This window comes from Trichomycterus rosablanca, chromosome 13 (assembly GCF_030014385.1).
Source record: "Trichomycterus rosablanca isolate fTriRos1 chromosome 13, fTriRos1.hap1, whole genome shotgun sequence".
In the NCBI taxonomy this organism is placed as follows: Eukaryota; Metazoa; Chordata; class Actinopteri; order Siluriformes; family Trichomycteridae; genus Trichomycterus; species Trichomycterus rosablanca.
In genome coordinates, this window is record NC_086000.1 from 37,656,124 (window position 1) to 37,674,498 (window position 18,375).

General features: G+C 43.2%; 1 protein-coding gene across 3 annotated transcripts in view; it reads right to left on the reverse strand.

Moving 5' to 3' along the window:
* slc22a7b.1 (solute carrier family 22 member 7b, tandem duplicate 1) overlaps positions 1-16,381 on the reverse strand; it is a 28,783-nt gene extending 12,402 nt beyond the window's left edge. For all 3 annotated transcript variants that reach the window (XM_063007244.1, XM_063007245.1, XM_063007246.1), the window contains exons 1-3: positions 16,001-16,381; positions 15,814-15,917; positions 13,981-14,135 (exon numbers count right to left, since the gene is read on the reverse strand). In XM_063007244.1, the coding sequence (XP_062863314.1) occupies positions 13,981-14,135; positions 15,814-15,917; positions 16,001-16,381 (640 nt within the window). The remainder of the gene's footprint in view (positions 1-13,980; positions 14,136-15,813; positions 15,918-16,000) is intronic.
* Between the last annotated feature and the right edge of the window lie 1,994 nt (positions 16,382-18,375).

An 18,375-nucleotide genomic window follows, 5' to 3' on the forward strand; every position in this document is an offset into this window, starting at 1 on the left:
GAATGAGTGAGTGTGTGGGAGTTAGTGTGTAAGTGAATGAGTGAGTGTGTGTGAGTTAGTGTGTAAGTGAATGAGTGAGTGTGTGTGAGTTAGTGTGTAAGTGAATGAGTGAGTGTGTGTGAGTTAGTGTGTAAGTGAATGAGTGAGTGAGTGTGTGTGAGTTAGTGTGTAAGTGAATGAGTGAGTGTGTGTGAGTTAGTGTGTAAGTGAATGAGAGTGTGTGTGAGTGAGTGTGTGTATGAATGAGTGAGTGTGTGTGAGTTAGTGTGTAAGTGAATGAGTGAGTGTGTGTGAGTTAGTGTGTAAGTGAATGAGTGAGTGTGTGTGAGTTAGTGTGTAAGTGAATGAGTGAGTGTGTGTGAGTGAGTGTGTATGAATGAGTGAGTGTGTGTGAGTTAGTGTGTAAGTGAATGAGTGAGTGTGTGTGAGTTAGTGTGTAAGTGAATGAGTGTGTGTGAGTTAGTGTGTAAGTGAATGAATGAGTGAGTGAGTGAGTTAGTGTGTAAGTGAATGAGTGAGTGTGTGTGAGTTAGTGTGTAAGTGAATGAGTGAGTGTGTGTGAATTAGTGTGTAAGTGAATGAGTGAGTGTGTGTGAGTTAGTGTGTAAGTGAATGAGTGAGTGTGTGTGAGTTAGTGTGTAAGTGAATGAGTGAGTGTGTGTGAGTTACTGTGTAAGTGAATGAGTGAGTGTGTGTGAGTTAGTGTGTAAGTGAATGAGTGAGTGTGTGTGAGTTAGTGTGTAAGTGAATGAATGAGTGAGTGAGTGAGTTAGTGTGTAAGTGAATGAGTGAGTGTGTGTGAGTTAGTGTGTAAGTGAATGAGTGAGTGTGTGTGAGTTAGTGTGTAAGTGAATGAGTGAGTGTGTGTGAGTGAGTGTGTATGAATGAGTAAGTGTGTGTGAGTTAGTGTGTAAGTGAATGAGTGAGTGTGTGTGAGTGAGTGTGTATGAATGAGTGAGTGTGTGTGAGTTAGTGTGTAAGTGAATGAGAGTGTGTGTGAGTGAGTGTGTGTATGAATGAGTGAGTGTGTGTGAGTTAGTGTGTAAGTGAATGAGAGTGTGTGTGAGTGAGTGTGTGTATGAATGAGTGAGTGTGTGTGAGTTAGTGTGTAAGTGAATGAGTGAGTGTGTGTGAGTGAGTGTGTGTATGAATGAGTGAGTGTGTGTGAGTTAGTGTGTAAGTGAATGAGTGAGTGTGTGAGTGAGTGTGTGTATGAATGAGTGAGTGTGTGTGAGTTAGTGTGTAAGTGAATGAGTGAGTGTGTGTGAGTGAGTGTGTGTATGAATGAGTGAGTGTGTGTGAGTTACTGTGTAAGTGAATGAGAGTGTGTGTGAGTGAGTGTGTGTATGAATGAGTGAGTGTGTGTGAGTTAGTGTGTAAGTGAATGAGTGAGTGTGTGTGAGTGAGTGTGTGTATGAATGAGTGAGTGTGTGTGTGTGAGTGTGTAAGTGAATGAGAGTGTGTGTGAGTGAGTGTGTGTATGAATGAGTGAGTGTGTGTGAGTTAGTGTGTAAGTGAATGAGAGTGTGTGTGAGTGAGTGTGTGTATGAATGAGTGAGTGTGTGTGAGTTAGTGTGTAAGTGAATGAGAGTGTGTGTGAGTGAGTGTGTGTATGAATGAGTGAGTGTGTGTGAGTTAGTGTGTAAGTGAATGAGTGAGTGTGTGTGAGTTAGTGTGTAAGTGAATGAGTGAGTGTGTGTGAGTTAGTGTGTAAGTGAATGAGTGAGTGTGTGTGAGTTACTGTGTAAGTGAATGAGTGAGTGTGTGTGAGTTAGTGTGTAAGTGAATGAGTGAGTGTGTGTGAGTTAGTGTGTAAGTGAATGAATGAGTGAGTGAGTTAGTGTGTAAGTGAATGAGTGAGTGTGTGTGAGTTAGTGTGTAAGTGAATGAGTGAGTGTGTGTGAGTGAGTTAGTGTGTAAGTGAATGAGTGAGTGTGTGGGAGTTAGTGTGTAAGTGAATGAATGAGTGAGTGTGTGTGAGTTAGTGTGTAAGTGAATGAGTGAGTGTGTGTGAGTTAGTGTGTAAGTGAATGAGTGAGTGTGTGTGAGTTAGTGTGTAAGTGAATGAATGAGTGAGTGAGTGAGTTAGTGTGTAAGTGAATGAGTGAGTGTGTGTGAGTTACTGTGTAAGTGAATGAGTGAGTGTGTGTGAGTTAGTGTGTAAGTGAATGAGTGAGTGTGTGTGAGTTAGTGTGTAAGTGAATGAATGAGTGAGTGAGTTAGTGTGTAAGTGAATGAGTGAGTGTGTGTGAGTTAGTGTGTAAGTGAATGAGTGAGTGTGTGTGAGTTAGTGTGTAAGTGAATGAATGAGTGAGTGAGTGAGTTAGTGTGTAAGTGAATGAGTGAGTGTGTGTGAGTTAGTGTGTAAGTGAATGAATGAGTGAGTGAGTGAGTTAGTGTGTAAGTGAATGAGTGAGTGTGTGTGAGTTAGTGTGTAAGTGAATGAGTGAGTGTGTGTGAGTTAGTGTGTAAGTGAATGAATGAGTGAGTGAGTGAGTTAGTGTGTAAGTGAATGAGTGAGTGTGTGTGAGTTAGTGTGTAAGTGAATGAGTGAGTGTGTGTGAGTTAGTGTGTAAGTGAATGAATGAGTGAGTGGATGAGTTAGTGTGTAAGTGAATGAATGAGTGAGTGAGTTAGTGTGTAAGTGAATGAGTGAGTGTGTGTGAGTTAGTGTGTAAGTGAATGAGTGAGTGTGTGTGAGTTAGTGTGTAAGTGAATGAATGAGTGAGTGGATGAGTTAGTGTGTAAGTGAATGAATGAGTGAGTGAGTGAGTTAGTGTGTAAGTGAATGAGTGAGTGTGTGTGTTAGTGTGTAAGTGAATGAGTGAGTGTGTGTGAGTTAGTGTGTAAGTGAATGAATGAGTGAGTGAGTGAGTTAGTGTGTAAGTGAATGAGTGAGTGTGTGTGAGTTAGTGTGTAAGTGAATGAGTGAGTGTGTGTGAGTTAGTGTGTAAGTGAATGAATGAGTGAGTGGATGAGTTAGTGTGTAAGTGAATGAGTGAGTGTGTGTGAGTTAGTGTGTAAGTGAATGAATGAGTGAGTGAGTGAGTTAGTGTGTAAGTGAATGAGTGAGTGTGTGTGAGTTAGTGTGTAAGTGAATGAGTGAGTGTGTGTGAGTGAGTGTGTATGAATGAGTGAGTGTTTGTGAGTTAGTGTGTAAGTGAATGAGTGAGTGTGTGTGAGTTAGTGTGTAAGTGAATGAGTGAGTGTGTGTGTTAGTGTGTAAGTGAATGAGTGAGTGTGTGTGAGTTAGTGTGTAAGTGAATGAGTGAGTGTGTGTGAGTTAGTGTGTAAGTGAATGAGTGAGTGTGTGAGTTAGTGTGTAAGTGAATGAGTGAGTGTGTGTGAGTTAGTGTGTAAGTGAATGAGTGAGTGAGTTAGTGTGTAAGTGAATGAGTGAGTGTGTGGGAGTTAGTGTGTAAGTGAATGAGTGAGTGTGTGTGAGTTAGTGTGTAAGTGAATGAGTGAGTGTGTGTGAGTTAGTGTGTAAGTGAATGAATGAGTGAGTGAGTTAGTGTGTAAGTGAATGAGTGAGTGTGTGTGAGTTAGTGTGTAAGTGAATGAGTGAGTGTGTGTGAGTGAGTTAGTGTGTAAGTGAATGAGTGAGTGTGTGTGAGTTAGTGTGTAAGTGAATGAGTGAGTTTGTGTGAGTTAGTGTGTAAGTGAATGAATGAGTGAGTGAGTTAGTGTGTAAGTGAATGAGTGAGTGTGTGTGAGTTAGTGTGTAAGTGAATGAGTGAGTGTGTGTGAGTGAGTTAGTGTGTAAGTGAATGAGTGAGTGTGTGGGAGTTAGTGTGTAAGTGAATGAATGAGTGAGTGTGTGTGAGTTAGTGTGTAAGTGAATGAGTGAGTGTGTGTGAGTTAGTGTGTAAGTGAATGAGTGAGTGTGTGTGAGTTAGTGTGTAAGTGAATGAATGAGTGAGTGAGTGAGTTAGTGTGTAAGTGAATGAGTGAGTGTGTGTGAGTTACTGTGTAAGTGAATGAGTGAGTGTGTGTGAGTTAGTGTGTAAGTGAATGAGTGAGTGTGTGTGAGTTAGTGTGTAAGTGAATGAATGAGTGAGTGAGTTAGTGTGTAAGTGAATGAGTGAGTGTGTGTGAGTTAGTGTGTAAGTGAATGAGTGAGTGTGTGTGAGTTAGTGTGTAAGTGAATGAATGAGTGAGTGAGTGAGTTAGTGTGTAAGTGAATGAGTGAGTGTGTGTGAGTTAGTGTGTAAGTGAATGAATGAGTGAGTGAGTGAGTTAGTGTGTAAGTGAATGAGTGAGTGTGTGTGAGTTAGTGTGTAAGTGAATGAGTGAGTGTGTGTGAGTTAGTGTGTAAGTGAATGAATGAGTGAGTGAGTGAGTTAGTGTGTAAGTGAATGAGTGAGTGTGTGTGAGTTAGTGTGTAAGTGAATGAGTGAGTGTGTGTGAGTTAGTGTGTAAGTGAATGAATGAGTGAGTGGATGAGTTAGTGTGTAAGTGAATGAATGAGTGAGTGAGTGAGTTAGTGTGTAAGTGAATGAGTGAGTGTGTGTGAGTTAGTGTGTAAGTGAATGAGTGAGTGTGTGTGAGTTAGTGTGTAAGTGAATGAATGAGTGAGTGGATGAGTTAGTGTGTAAGTGAATGAATGAGTGAGTGAGTGAGTTAGTGTGTAAGTGAATGAGTGAGTGTGTGTGTTAGTGTGTAAGTGAATGAGTGAGTGTGTGTGAGTTAGTGTGTAAGTGAATGAATGAGTGAGTGAGTGAGTTAGTGTGTAAGTGAATGAGTGAGTGTGTGTGAGTTAGTGTGTAAGTGAATGAGTGAGTGTGTGTGAGTTAGTGTGTAAGTGAATGAATGAGTGAGTGGATGAGTTAGTGTGTAAGTGAATGAGTGAGTGTGTGTGAGTTAGTGTGTAAGTGAATGAATGAGTGAGTGAGTGAGTTAGTGTGTAAGTGAATGAGTGAGTGTGTGTGAGTGAGTGTGTATGAATGAGTGAGTGTTTGTGAGTTAGTGTGTAAGTGAATGAGTGAGTGTGTGTGAGTTAGTGTGTAAGTGAATGAGTGAGTGTGTGTGTTAGTGTGTAAGTGAATGAGTGAGTGTGTGTGAGTTAGTGTGTAAGTGAATGAGTGAGTGTGTGTGAGTTAGTGTGTAAGTGAATGAGTGAGTGTGTGAGTTAGTGTGTAAGTGAATGAGTGAGTGTGTGTGAGTTAGTGTGTAAGTGAATGAGTGAGTGAGTTAGTGTGTAAGTGAATGAGTGAGTGTGTGGGAGTTAGTGTGTAAGTGAATGAGTGAGTGTGTGTGAGTTAGTGTGTAAGTGAATGAGTGAGTGTGTGTGAGTTAGTGTGTAAGTGAATGAGTGAGTGAGTGAGTGAGTTAGTGTGTAAGTGAATGAGTGAGTGAGTGAGTGAGTGAATGAGGAAACAGATTTGGACTGCAGGCAGGCCAGTCGAGCACACGTACTCTGTTGTAGCAGGATGAGGCGTGGCTGAAAAAATCACTTCCCAGGAAAAGACGCCATCCTGATGGCAGCACGTGTCTCTAAAATCCCAACATGCACCTCTGTGTCTCCTTTAATGAATGAATGAACGGTTGAATTATTTTTGCAGGTCACTGATCTCTGATTAAGGCTGAACTTGGACTTCAGACAAAGTTAAAGTGTCTGATTATTGTGTAAAGGTGACACAGCAAGATTCACGGTGAGGGTCAGTATAGGGTCAGCGGTCCAGCAGTCCAGCAGTTCCCTCTTTCATATTTCACTTGTTAACCAGCTGGTTTAATATTTTAGCAAATGACGGAACTGAGCGTTACCATTCACCCGTAATGTCAAACTAACAAACCTCGTTTACTCTCCTGGTCAAATATCAAGTGGAAAAAGTGTCTAAATCCTCAATTTAACAAATAAAACGTAACGTGTTAAATCCTGCAAACAGATAAAAATGTTCCCTCAGATTAGTAAAGAACGCGTTTACGTTTGTTACCTGGACAGTGTGTTTAAAAACCAACAAAACGTTTCATTTAACCTGGGGTGTGTAAACTTTCACATGAGCCTGTATTGAAAGCCCTGCATGTGTGGGTGAGTGAGTGAGTGTGTGTGAGGGGGTGAGTGAGTGGGTGTGTGTGGGGGTGAGTGTGTGTGTGAGTGAGTGTATTTTGTATATTTTTGTTCTTATTGTTATTTTTATTATTTCTCTGTAACTTGCTTTGGCAATACGAATGTCCTTATTTGTCACGCCAATAAAGCTTCTTTCGAGTTTGAGTTTTGAGTTGAGTAAGTGTGTGTGAGTGGGTGAGTGAGGAACGACTTGAGGGAGGAACAAGAGAGAGTCGGAGCGATGGTGTGCAGAGCTGCAAAGAGGACTGCTGAGACTTTCCCAAATACTAAAATTATAATATCTACTCTCCTACCACGACGAGACTTTCACCCAGACACCATACAAAGAATAAACACGGACATCACCAAAGGATGTGCACACATCTCTAACATTCACATCGCCTACCACACCAACATCTCGCTCCATCACCTGTACGACCACGTGCACCTGAATAAACACAGCATCAGTGAATTCGCAAGAACTCTGAAAACTGCAGCACAGGGAATAAACGGAGCCACACACACACCAGGACAGCGACCACATCAGAGCCACAGCACACCCATCAGGAGACCACCGACACACCCGTTTTCAACTGGACCTGCACAGCACTCCAGATCAACACCTCGACGCCCTCCAATCCTTCCAACCCCACCGAACCACCCAACTAGACAAAGACCAACCAGATCAGCACCTAGATGCCCCCCAGTTCCGCCAACCCCTCCGAACCACCCAACCAGACCAGAACCAACCAGATCAGCACCTAGATGCCCTTCAGTTCCGCCAATACCAACAAACCACCGACCACAGAGAACCCCAGCAGCAACCCTGCAACGCCTCACCCACACCTCAGAAACGCAGCGCAGCTACGCTGAGGCTCTCAGAGGACCAGCGCAACACAACGACATGGGTGAGATCAGACAATTATTACAGTACATCTGTAATAGACTTAACTAAAATAAAACACTGGACAGAATAATAACCAATTTGAAAAAATGTAACAAAATGTATATGCACATATATACAGTTATATAAATATCTATATTTAAAGATAAACATAAGTATATACATATGTATAAACAAAAACAAAAAAAAAAACAAAAAAAAATCTTACAAAGTTTATCTCATTTTAAACACTATACACTGTAATCTGCACAATGTCACTTACTGTTAGTAATTGGAACATCCAAGGCCTGAGCTCCTCAGCCTTCGGATTAAAAAGCGTACACACTGACTTCCACACACACATTAAAAACCTTGACATCATCATCCTACAGGAAACATGGTGCAAGGCCGACATGGTCACTCACTGTCCCCGTGACTACAGAGAAATTATACTACCCTCCCAAAAACTTAGCACAGTGCGCCAAGGCAGAGATTCAGGAGGTCTGATAATCTGGTACAAATCCCACCTACACACGCTAATAAACATTATGAAAATTGGAAAATTCCACATTTGGCTAAAAATAAACAAAACTATACTATCATCACAGAAGGATCTGTTTCTCTGTGCCATTTATATCCCTCCGTCAGAGTCTCCATACTACTCTGAAGACATGTTCTCAGAGCTGGAGAGAGAGACCTGCCATTTCCAAACCCAGGGAAACGTGCTCGTCTGTGGAGACCTGAACGCCAGAACAGGAACCCAACCTGATATTATAAATGAACAGGGAAACAGATTCATCAATAACAACCAAATTCTTAATACCAATTCCACCCTAAACCACAGAAACAATTATGATCATGTTACTAACAAAAATGGTAAAGACCTCCTGCAGCTCTGTCGAAGTTTAGGTCTGTACATCGTCAACGGTAGAACTCGAGGGGACTCATTAGGAAGGTTCACGTTCTGCTCACCTCTTGGTAATAGTACAGTAGATTATGCAATAACAGATTTAGACCCTTTCTCTCTCAGTGCATTTACTGTTAAACCTCTAACCCCTCTGTCTGATCACAGCCAAATTACTGTGTTCATCAAAAAGACAGAAACTAACCCCACCACACACACATGGCCCAGTAAGCTGTACAACATCCCCAGATCCTACAGATGGGCTGAGAACAGCGCAGAGGAGTTCCAGAAAGCAATTAGCAGCACAGAAATCCAAACTAGCTTAGATAACTTTCTGGACACTGCGTACATTCACAGTAAAGAAGGAGTAAATCAGGCAGTTAAAAATATTAATCACATCTTTAAAAATACAGCAAATAAAGCTCAATTAAAAATTAAATCTAAATCAAAACCTAAATCTACAAAAGATGACAGCTGGTTCGACAAAGACTGTCAAATGTTAAGAACAGAACTCCGTAAAATATCAAACCAAAAACACAGAGACCCAAACAACAGTAACACACGACTTCTTTACTGTGAAACCCTCAAACAATATAAACGTACACTCAGAACCAAAAAAGCTCAGTACACCCAAAAACAACTAACAATTATTGAACAATCGATCAACACACATCAATTCTGGGACAATTGGAACAAATTAAAACATAGAGAACAGGAAGAATTGGCCATTCAGGATGGGGATATCTGGACAACCCATTTCCAATCACTCTTTAAAAATGTAGAATTAGATTCAAATCCTGAACAAAATCAAATTATTAGTAAGTTAGAGGAACTGGAACGGGCTGTTAAAAACCACCAGAATCCTCTAGACTCTCTCATTACTGAGCAGGAACTTAAAGACAACATTAAAAAACTAAAAACAAAGAAATCATCAGGACCTGACGGGATCCTGAATGAAATGATCAAACACAACAGCTCCAAATTTCACCTGGCGATGTTAAAAGTCTTTAACCTGATTCTGAGTGTCGGTTCCTTCCCTGAAATCTGGAATCAAGGTCTCATAACACCCATTTACAAAAGTGGAGATAAATTCGACCCTAATAATTACCGGGGCATCTGTGTGAGCAGTAACCTGGGGAAGTTATTCTGTAGTATCATTAACTCACGATTATTACACTTCCTTACCGAACACAACGTACTGAGTAAAAGTCAGATTGGTTTTCTACCAAATTACCGCACTACCGATCATATTTACACCCTACACACCCTGATCCAAAAATATGTAGTTCAAAATAACTCTAAAATATTTGCATGTTTTATTGATTTTAAAAAAGCTTTTGATTCCATTTGGCATGAAGGATTATTCTATAAAATGTTAGAGAGTGGTGTAGGGGGTAAAACATACGATCTTATTAAATCCATGTACACAGAAAACCAGTGTGGAATAAGAATCGGCAGTAAGAGAACACATCTCATCTCTCAGGAGCGTGGAGTGAGACAGGGCTGCTGTTTAAGTCCAACTCTATTTAACATCTATATTAATGAATTGGCCTCCATGTTAGAGCACTCAGCCACGCCCGGTCTCACTCTACACGACTCCGAGATTAAACTCCTGCTGTATGCAGATGATCTGGTCCTGCTGTCCCCCAGCGCTCAGGGTCTCCAGCACAAACTGGACCTGCTGCAGCAATACTGTCAGACCTGGGCCCTGACCGTCAACCTCAAAAAGACCAAAATTATGACCTTCCAGAAAAGAGCCAGATCTCAGGGAACCAAACACACATATAAATTAGGACACCATGAAATTGAGCACACTAAAGATTATACTTACCTCGGACTGAACATCAGTTTCACAGGAAACTTTAATCCGGCAGTAAATGAACTGAGAGAAAAAGCTCGCAGGGCCTTCTACACCATAAAACGTCAAACATTCGTGGAAATTCCAGTTCGAATCTGGCTTAAAATTTTTGAATCAATAATTGAACCGATTGCTCTATATGGCAGTGAAATTTGGGGTTCGCTTACACACCATCAATTCCATAATTGGGACAAACATCCATTAGAGACCCTGCACACAGAGTTCTGTAAAAGCATCCTAAAGGTGCACAGACACACAACGAACAATGCGTGCAGGGCAGAATTAGGCCGATTTCCACTAATTATAAACATACAGAGAAGAGCAATCAACTTCTGGAAACATCTAAATGAGAGCGACCCCCAAACTTATCATTATAAAGCCCTGAAACACCAAGAGCTGAGCAAACATACCAGTCCCCTCATCCAACTGGTCCTGAGTCACTACACCCATACACCACTAACACACACAGACACTCTAATAACACACACAGATACACCACTAACACACACCGATACACTAATAACACACACAAACACATTACTAACACACGCTGCCACACCACTAACACACACTAACACAATAAAGACTCAGGAACAAGAGAAATCTGTAAACCCAATTAGAATAAACCAAATTACACAAAAACTCAGAACTAAATATCTGAATTATTGGGAAACTGAAACTAAAACTCAAAGTAAAATGCAGTGCTATTTGGCCCTAAACAGACACTACAGTGCAGCAGATTATCTGAGCGCAGTATCCGACCCTAAATTAAGAAACACCCTGACGAGGTACAGACTGAGCGCACACAACCTGGCCGTGGAGACGGGGCGACACACCCGGTCCTGGCTGCCCCGGGAGGAGAGGTTGTGCCAGCACTGCACTCTCAGTACAGTAGAGACGGAGCTGCACTTCCTCACCCGGTGTACCAAGTACCACCACGTCCGCTCCCAATTCTTCCCTAAATTTAACAACATCATCCCCAACTTCACCTCCCTCCCAGACCCCGACAAACTGCCCCACCTACTGGGGGAGCACAGAGAGAGCTGCACACTAGCAGCACTCTATACACACACCTGCCACCAGGTGAGGGACAGTGGGTGACCATGTCTCATACACACACACACACACACACACGCACAAACTGATTGTTTTACTACCTCATTATTGTAAATATTATACTTTTTATCGTTATTATTTTGCACTGTTTTTATTAATATTTTATTCTATTCTATATTTTTTGCACATGTAACTGTTCTGTATATTTTTGTTCTTTCTTATTTTTATTGTTATATTTCTCTGTAACTTGCTTTGGCAATACGAATGTCATTATTTGTCATGCCAATAAAGCTTCGTTTGAGTTTGAGTTTGAGTTGAGTGAGTAAGTGAGTGTGTAAGTGAGTAAGTGAGTGTGTAAGTGAGTGTGTAAGTGAGTAAGTGAGTGTGTAAGTGAGTGTGTAAGTGAGTAAGTGAGTAAGTGAGTGTGTAAGTGAGTAAGTGAGTGTGTAAGTGAGTGTGTAAGTGAGTAAGTGAGTGAGTTAGAGCACTCAGCCACGCCCGGTCTCACTCTACACGACTCCGAGATTAAACTCCTGCTGTATGCAGATGATCTGGTCCTGCTGTCCCCCAGCGCTCAGGGTCTCCAGCACAAACTGGACCTGCTGCAGCAGTACTGTCAGACCTGGGCCCTGACCGTCAACCTCAAAAAGACCAAAATTATGACCTTCCAGAAAAGAGCCAGATCTCAGGGAACCAAACACACATATAAATTAGGACATCATGAAATTGAGCACACTAAAGATTATACTTACCTCGGACTGAACATCAGTTCCACAGGAAACTTTAACCCGGCAGTAAATGAACTGAGAGAAAAAGCTCGCAGGGCGTCAACGCCATAAAACGTCAAACATTCGTAGAAATTCCGATTAGAATTTGGCCTAAAATTTTTGAATCAATAATTGAACCGATTGCTCTATATGGCAGTGAAGTTTGGGGTTTGCTTACACACCATCAATTCCATAATTGGGATAAACATCCATTAGAGACCCTGCACACAGAGTTCTGTAAAAGCATCCTAAAGGTGCACAGACACACCACGAACACACACCAACACACCACGAACACACACCAACACACCACGAACAATGCGTGCAGGGCAGAATTAGGCCGATTTCCTCTAATTATAAACATACAGAGAAGAGCATCAACTTCTGGAACCATCTAAATGAGAGCGACCCCCAAACTTATCATTATAAAGCCCTGAAACACCAAGAGCTGAGCAAACATACCAGTCCCCTCATCCAACTGGTCCTGAGTCACTGCACCCACACACCACTAACACACACAGATACACCACTAACACACACCGACACACTAATAACACACACAGACACTCTAACACACACAGATACACCACTAACACACACAGATACACCACTAACACACACCGACACACTAATAACACACACAGACACTCTAACACACACAGATACACCACTAACACACACAGATACACCACTAACACACACAGATACACCACTAACACACGCCGCCACACCACTAACACACACTAACACAATAAAGACTCAGGAACAGGAGAAATCTGTAAACCCAATTAGAATAAACCAAATCACACAAAAACTCAGAACTAAATATCTGAATTATTGGGAAACTGAAACTAAAACTCAAAGTAAAATGCAGTTATTTATTATTTGTTATTATTTATTATTTGTTGTTATTTGTTATTTGGCCCTAAACAGACACTACAGTGCAGCAGATTATCTGAGCACAGTATCCGACCCTAAATTAAGAAACACCCTGACGAGGTACAGACTGAGCGCACACGACCTGGCCGTGGAGACGGGGCGACACACCCGGTCCTGGCTGCCCCGGGAGGAGAGGTCGTGTCAGCACTGCACTCTCAGTACAGTAGAGACGGAGCTGCACTTCCTCACCCGGTGTACCAAGTACCACCACGTCCGCTCCCAATTCTTCCCTAAATTTAATAACATCATCCCCAACTTTACCTCCCTCCCAGACCCCGACAAACTGCCCCACCTACTGGGGGAGCACAGAGAGAGCTGCACACTAGCAGCACTCTATACTTACACCTGCCACCAGGTGAGGGACAGTGGGTGACCATGTCTCATACACACATACACACACACACACACATACACGCACACACACACAAACTGATCGTTTTTCTACCTCATTAATGTAAATATTATAATTTTTATTGTTATTATTTTTGCACTGTTTTTATTAATATTTTATTCTATTTTATAATATTTTTTGCACATGTAACTGTTCTGTATATTTTAGTTTTTTCTTATTTTTATTGTTTATATTTCCCTGTAACTTGCTTTGGCAATACGAATGTCCTTATTTGTCATGCCAATAAAGCTTCTTTTGAGTTTGAGTTTGAGTTTGAGTGTGTGAGTGAGTAAGTGAGTGTGTACGTGGGTGAGTGAGTAAGTGAGTGTGTAAGTGAGTGAGTGAGTAAGTGAGTGTGTAAGTGAGCGAGTGTGTAAGTGGGTGAGTAAGTGAGTGTGTAAGTGGGTAAGTGAGTGTGTGAGTGAGTGTGTAAGTGGGTGAGTGAGTAAGTGAGTGTGTAAGTGGGTAAGTGAGTGAGTGAGTGTGTAAGTGAGTGTGTAAGTGGGTAAGTGAGTGTGTAAGTGGGTGTGTAAGTGGGTGAGTGAGTAAGTGGGTGTGTAAGTGGGTAAGTGAGTGTGAGTGAGTGTGTAAGTGGGTGAGTGAGTAAGTGGGTGTGTAAGTGGGTAAGTGAGTGTGTGAGTGAGTGTGTGAGTGGGTGAGTGAGTAAGTGAGTGTGTAAGTGGGTAAGTGAGTGAGTGAGTGTGTAAGTGAGTGTGTAAGTGGGTAAGTGAGTGTGTGAGTGAGTGTGTGAGTGAGAGAGTGTGTGAGTGTGTGAGTAACACTGTCCAAAAAGTGTGTCATTAACAAAAACTGGACACCAAGAGCTTCACAACACTGGTTAAATCCTGAATACTGTGGTGTAAGGAGCATCAAAGCTGAGCTATTAAAAACAAGGTCTGTCACCCTTTCACCCAATCCTCCAAACCTGGATGGATTCAAGTACAGTGAGGGGTCCATAATGGTGCCAGCATCATCATCATCATCAGTTTTTTAGGTGCACCCTATGGTGCAGACTTTCTTCCCTACTGAGCTTCCTCATAAACCAGGTTGTCACCAGACGTAAACGTTCTGAAGCTTCACGAGAGGTTCTGGAGCGCCGGCTAGAAAAGAGAGCGAGTAAAATTCAGACTCACTGAGAACGATGGTGATGATGCTGATCCCAGACAGGCTGAAACCGGTGAGGAACCGGAACGCCGCGAACATGATGAAACTCCTGGAGGCGGCGCTGGCGATGCTGAAGACGATGACCGAGAGGTAGGAGACGAGGAGCATGGCCTTACGCCCGTACCTGGACACAACACGACCAAACTTACTTCTGCATTTTCTTCCAAATTTAGTCGTAGCCAGTTACTCTTCCTCTGCCGGAGACCCCGATGGTGTACGAGGAGGGTATATTCTCCTGACACGCCCTCCCTCCGACGCAACTCCTTCTTATTCGCCTGTACTTCGGTGGATTGGCGCGTGAGGTCGGTCTCGCACCTGTAGAGTCACGCGCTGATCTATACGTCCCTCCACCTCTGTACAGACGTCTCGAGCTACTAACCAGGGTCCTTACACTGCGTCGAAGACCCCGCACACTTTTTAGTCCAGTCTTTTCCCACCCAGCAGACTAGAGGCCGATTTTGTCTGCTTCAGGCGCTGCCAATTGTGCCCTCTAAGGGCCGCCCAGCCGACCGTCCAGAGGTCCAGAACCCACTACGGCGAGCAGGAAACTTTCTGTACCTCCTGGTCCGGCCCTGATTGGGTGAGCCCTCTACTGCTTATGCTTCCCTCGTGTCTGACCTCAGGAAAAGTGGGACGTCGTGGCGCTACTGGGGCACCCCGCTCTACCAGGACAGGCATCTCACGAGGTCCACAACCACCATGACTGGGGCAAGTTCCGACAAGTGTGCCTCCCAATGGCTAGGCTGTTTAAGCCACCTACCCCCATGACATTTAAATTTTCAGCATTTAGCAGATGCTTTTATCCAAAGCGACTTACAGTACATTGACAGTATATTGTCTAAACAATTGAGATTTAAGGGTCTTGCTCAAGAGCCCAACAGTGGCATCCTGGCAGTGGTGGGGCTTGAACCAGTGACCTTTTGATTACTAGTCCAGTACCTTAACCAAGTGGCTACACCTGCTCATAGAATGACTTAATTTGTCATAAATACATCTACACGTGTACAGTACAATGAAATTCCTTTTCTGCATATCCCAGTTGGTTTGAATGCCGGGGTCAGCCATTGTATAGCGCACTTGGAGCAGACAGGGTTAAAGGTCTTGCTCAAGGGTCCAGCAGTGGCTGCATGGCCCACAATCTTCTGATTGATAGACCAAATTTCTACCCTCTAAAAATCTGAGCAACGATGGTGTTCTAAAAATGACATACAATTATAGTTGACCTAAATTATAAACATAATGCATAACGTATTCCATGGGGAAGCAGTAAAGCTATGCTGTGAGGATGGACATTAGCCAAACATGTCCTGGCAGATGGTCGAACGGCCAATAACACCACTTCGAACCCTGGATCCCCAAATCTCAGCACCCCTTCATTAAGTTAGTACACTAAAATGTTTATTCTGTCGCCGCTCACGTGGCACAGCGGTAAAATCGGGCAATTGGACGTACTAAAATGGAGAAAAAGGGAGAAAATATATTTAAAAAATAATAAAATTAAAAAAATTTTTTATTCCGTCTATGTAAGCTAAAGTACTGCTAATTTATATAAATTTTTTGGGGACTTTTCCTCTCTTTGTGCCCTTATTGTCTGATAAGGAACACAAGCTGACACCCACTGACCAGTGTCTCAGTAGAAAGAGTCGACCAAAGCCTCAACCTGACAGTGGGGGTGTCTGTCTGGGCAGCAAGCGTCCCTTCTTTGGATGTTTTCACTTGTGATATCATTTGTTCGAGTAGCATTCCAGCTAATCCATCCACCCTAAACTGGTCACCAGGTAAGGATGTTAAAATCTACTTACTTGTCACAAAGGATGCCGAAGAACACCGCCCCGAACATGACGCCGATGAAGAAGATGGTGGCAGCAGCCTTGGTGAGTCCCTTCCTGTGACAAACTAGATCAAACTGGGGAGAAGAACCAGGTGAGACGTGAGAGGGACGTTCCTCCCCAACACAGACGCTCCTTTAAATAAAAAACACAGAGCTACCTGGGTGGCCAGCGTGGATTTGAAGGTGCTGTTGTCGTACACCCATCCGTTCTGGCACCGGACCGCCGGGAGCTCCGTGGCGTTGGACGAGTTGGTCAGGAGCTGGAACTGAGCTTCTGGGAACATCTGACAGGACAGGAAGCTGCCATCGTGCTGTTTCGGAATGCTAACGGTCAGTCTTTGGTCCGGAGTCAGAGTCCCGAAAGCACCCTGAGGGTCCAGAGAGCTGACGTCGCAGCGATGGGGCGGGGCGGCGGCGATGAAGTTGTTCAGCATGAAGTGACACGGCAGGATGAGGCGCGGGACCACCAGCAGCATGAACAGCACGATCTGGTAGCGCCCGAATCCGTCCGTCTCGGCCAGGATGCTCTCGAACTTCATCCTGACCTGAGGGATCAAAAGCGTCCGTTTGGTGCCACGTGGTGTCCCACAAGGTTCGAGCCTAGGATCGTTTTTGTTTCATCCAAATCATTTTATAAATGCAAAATGAATGACAAAAAATTGAGAATCAGCCTGATTTATACATAAATAAAAACATTAAGTTCTGATACACTGTATGGCCAAAAGTATTTGGACGCCCGACTGTGAGCTTGTTTGATCTCTTTCACATTTCTGTGTGATGTAGAACAACAGCCACTCTTCCAAGAAGGCTTCTCACAAGACTGTGGGAATTTGTGCCTGTTCAGTCAGTACGGCTAGGAACTGATTGATCAGTCGGTGTTCCGGTTCATGCCAGAGCTGTTGAGTGGGGCTGAGGTCAGGGCTCTGTGCAGGACACTGGAGCTTTTCTTCACATCTTTATAGAGCTCGATTTATAACATCGGTCCGGGTACATTTGGTCATTCGGCGTGATGTTTTTGAATATCTGAGGGTTTTGGTTCTGCAGGAGGTTCGGATCGGCGCTGAGCACAGCTGCAAAAACACCTACCAACCATCCGACCTTTAGCCCCTGCACTAAAACATCTAGAAATCTAGTTCTAGTTCTGACCGGTCAGGATTGTTTACTGCACCTGGCCGGGGCTATTTTTGACTCAAAGGTCATCATATTTTCAAGCAGCTGAAATTAAATCTAATAAATGAATCGTGGAATTAAATTCATGTGACTCAGTCGAACACGCGAGCGCTTCAGCTATCACATGTGGTCTGATCCGCTAAACAAGCGTAAATATGCGCCGACGACTGACTGATGGCAGTAAACACGTCTCCTGCACTGCTGGACCTTTCTGTCCTCTCTCTATAGGGACAAAAGTATTGAGACGCCCTTTTAATTAATAACTTGTGTGTTTCATTACATTTTACATTTTCAGCATTTAGCAGACGCTTTTTATTCAGAGCGACTTAAAGTACTGTGACAGTGTACTGTCTAAGCTGTGAAGGGTTAAGGGCCTTGCTCAGGGGCCTAACAGCACAACCGAGCAGTAGTGGGGCTTAAACCAGCAACCCTCTGATTACTGGACCAGTACTTCAATGACTGAGCTACCAGTGTCCCATGTTCACATTTTTGAATCGACCTTTTCTTCATTTATCCAAAGTGACTTTACAGTACTGTGACAGTGTACTGTCTAAGCTGTGAAGAGTTAAGGGCCTTGCTCAGGGGCCCAACAGCGCAACCAAGCAGTGGTGGGGCTTAAACCTTTTGATTACTAGTCCAGTACCTTAAGCACTAGACTACCACTGCTCTCATTCATGTGTTACAGACACAACAGTTGCAAACTGGTGTAATAAATCAATGATATTTGTCGGATATGCTTACGACTTTGCAGCAACAGTTTAGGGAAGGACCTTTCCCATTTCAGCATGAGCGAGCTCTATAAAGACTTGAAGATCCCTGACTCAACAGCTCTGGGTTGAACCGGAACATCGACTGATTAATCAGCGCCCAGCCGTACAAATGCTGGCACAAATTCCCACACACAGACACTTGTTCAAAATGAGAAGCTTCTCAGAAGAGCGGCTGTTGTAGCTGGAAAGATCACTTAGAGGTCACTCGACAAGCTCATCATCAGGTGTCCACATACTTTTGGACCCCTGGAACAGCGTTTTTTATCTGCTGTGCTTTGCTTTGGCACTTTGACCTGCTGGAACGCTGATACAGGTCTTAACTCGTCTGAAATCCTTTTAGTTTTAAGGGTTTTTTGTATTATTTTATATCCTTGTCGCCTCTCTCTCGCTAAACTTTCACGTCATGAGTGACACACACTGTCGGTATTCCGGTTCGTTTAACATGTGCCGGTTTTAAATATCACACACGGCGGACTTTGACTGACACCGAATCAGCAGTTTTCTTCAGAATCAGCTCACAGTGGGAGTCACCGGGGTTTCACACATTTATAGGAATGATTTATGTCATTTCTGTAACTGTTTTATCTGTGACT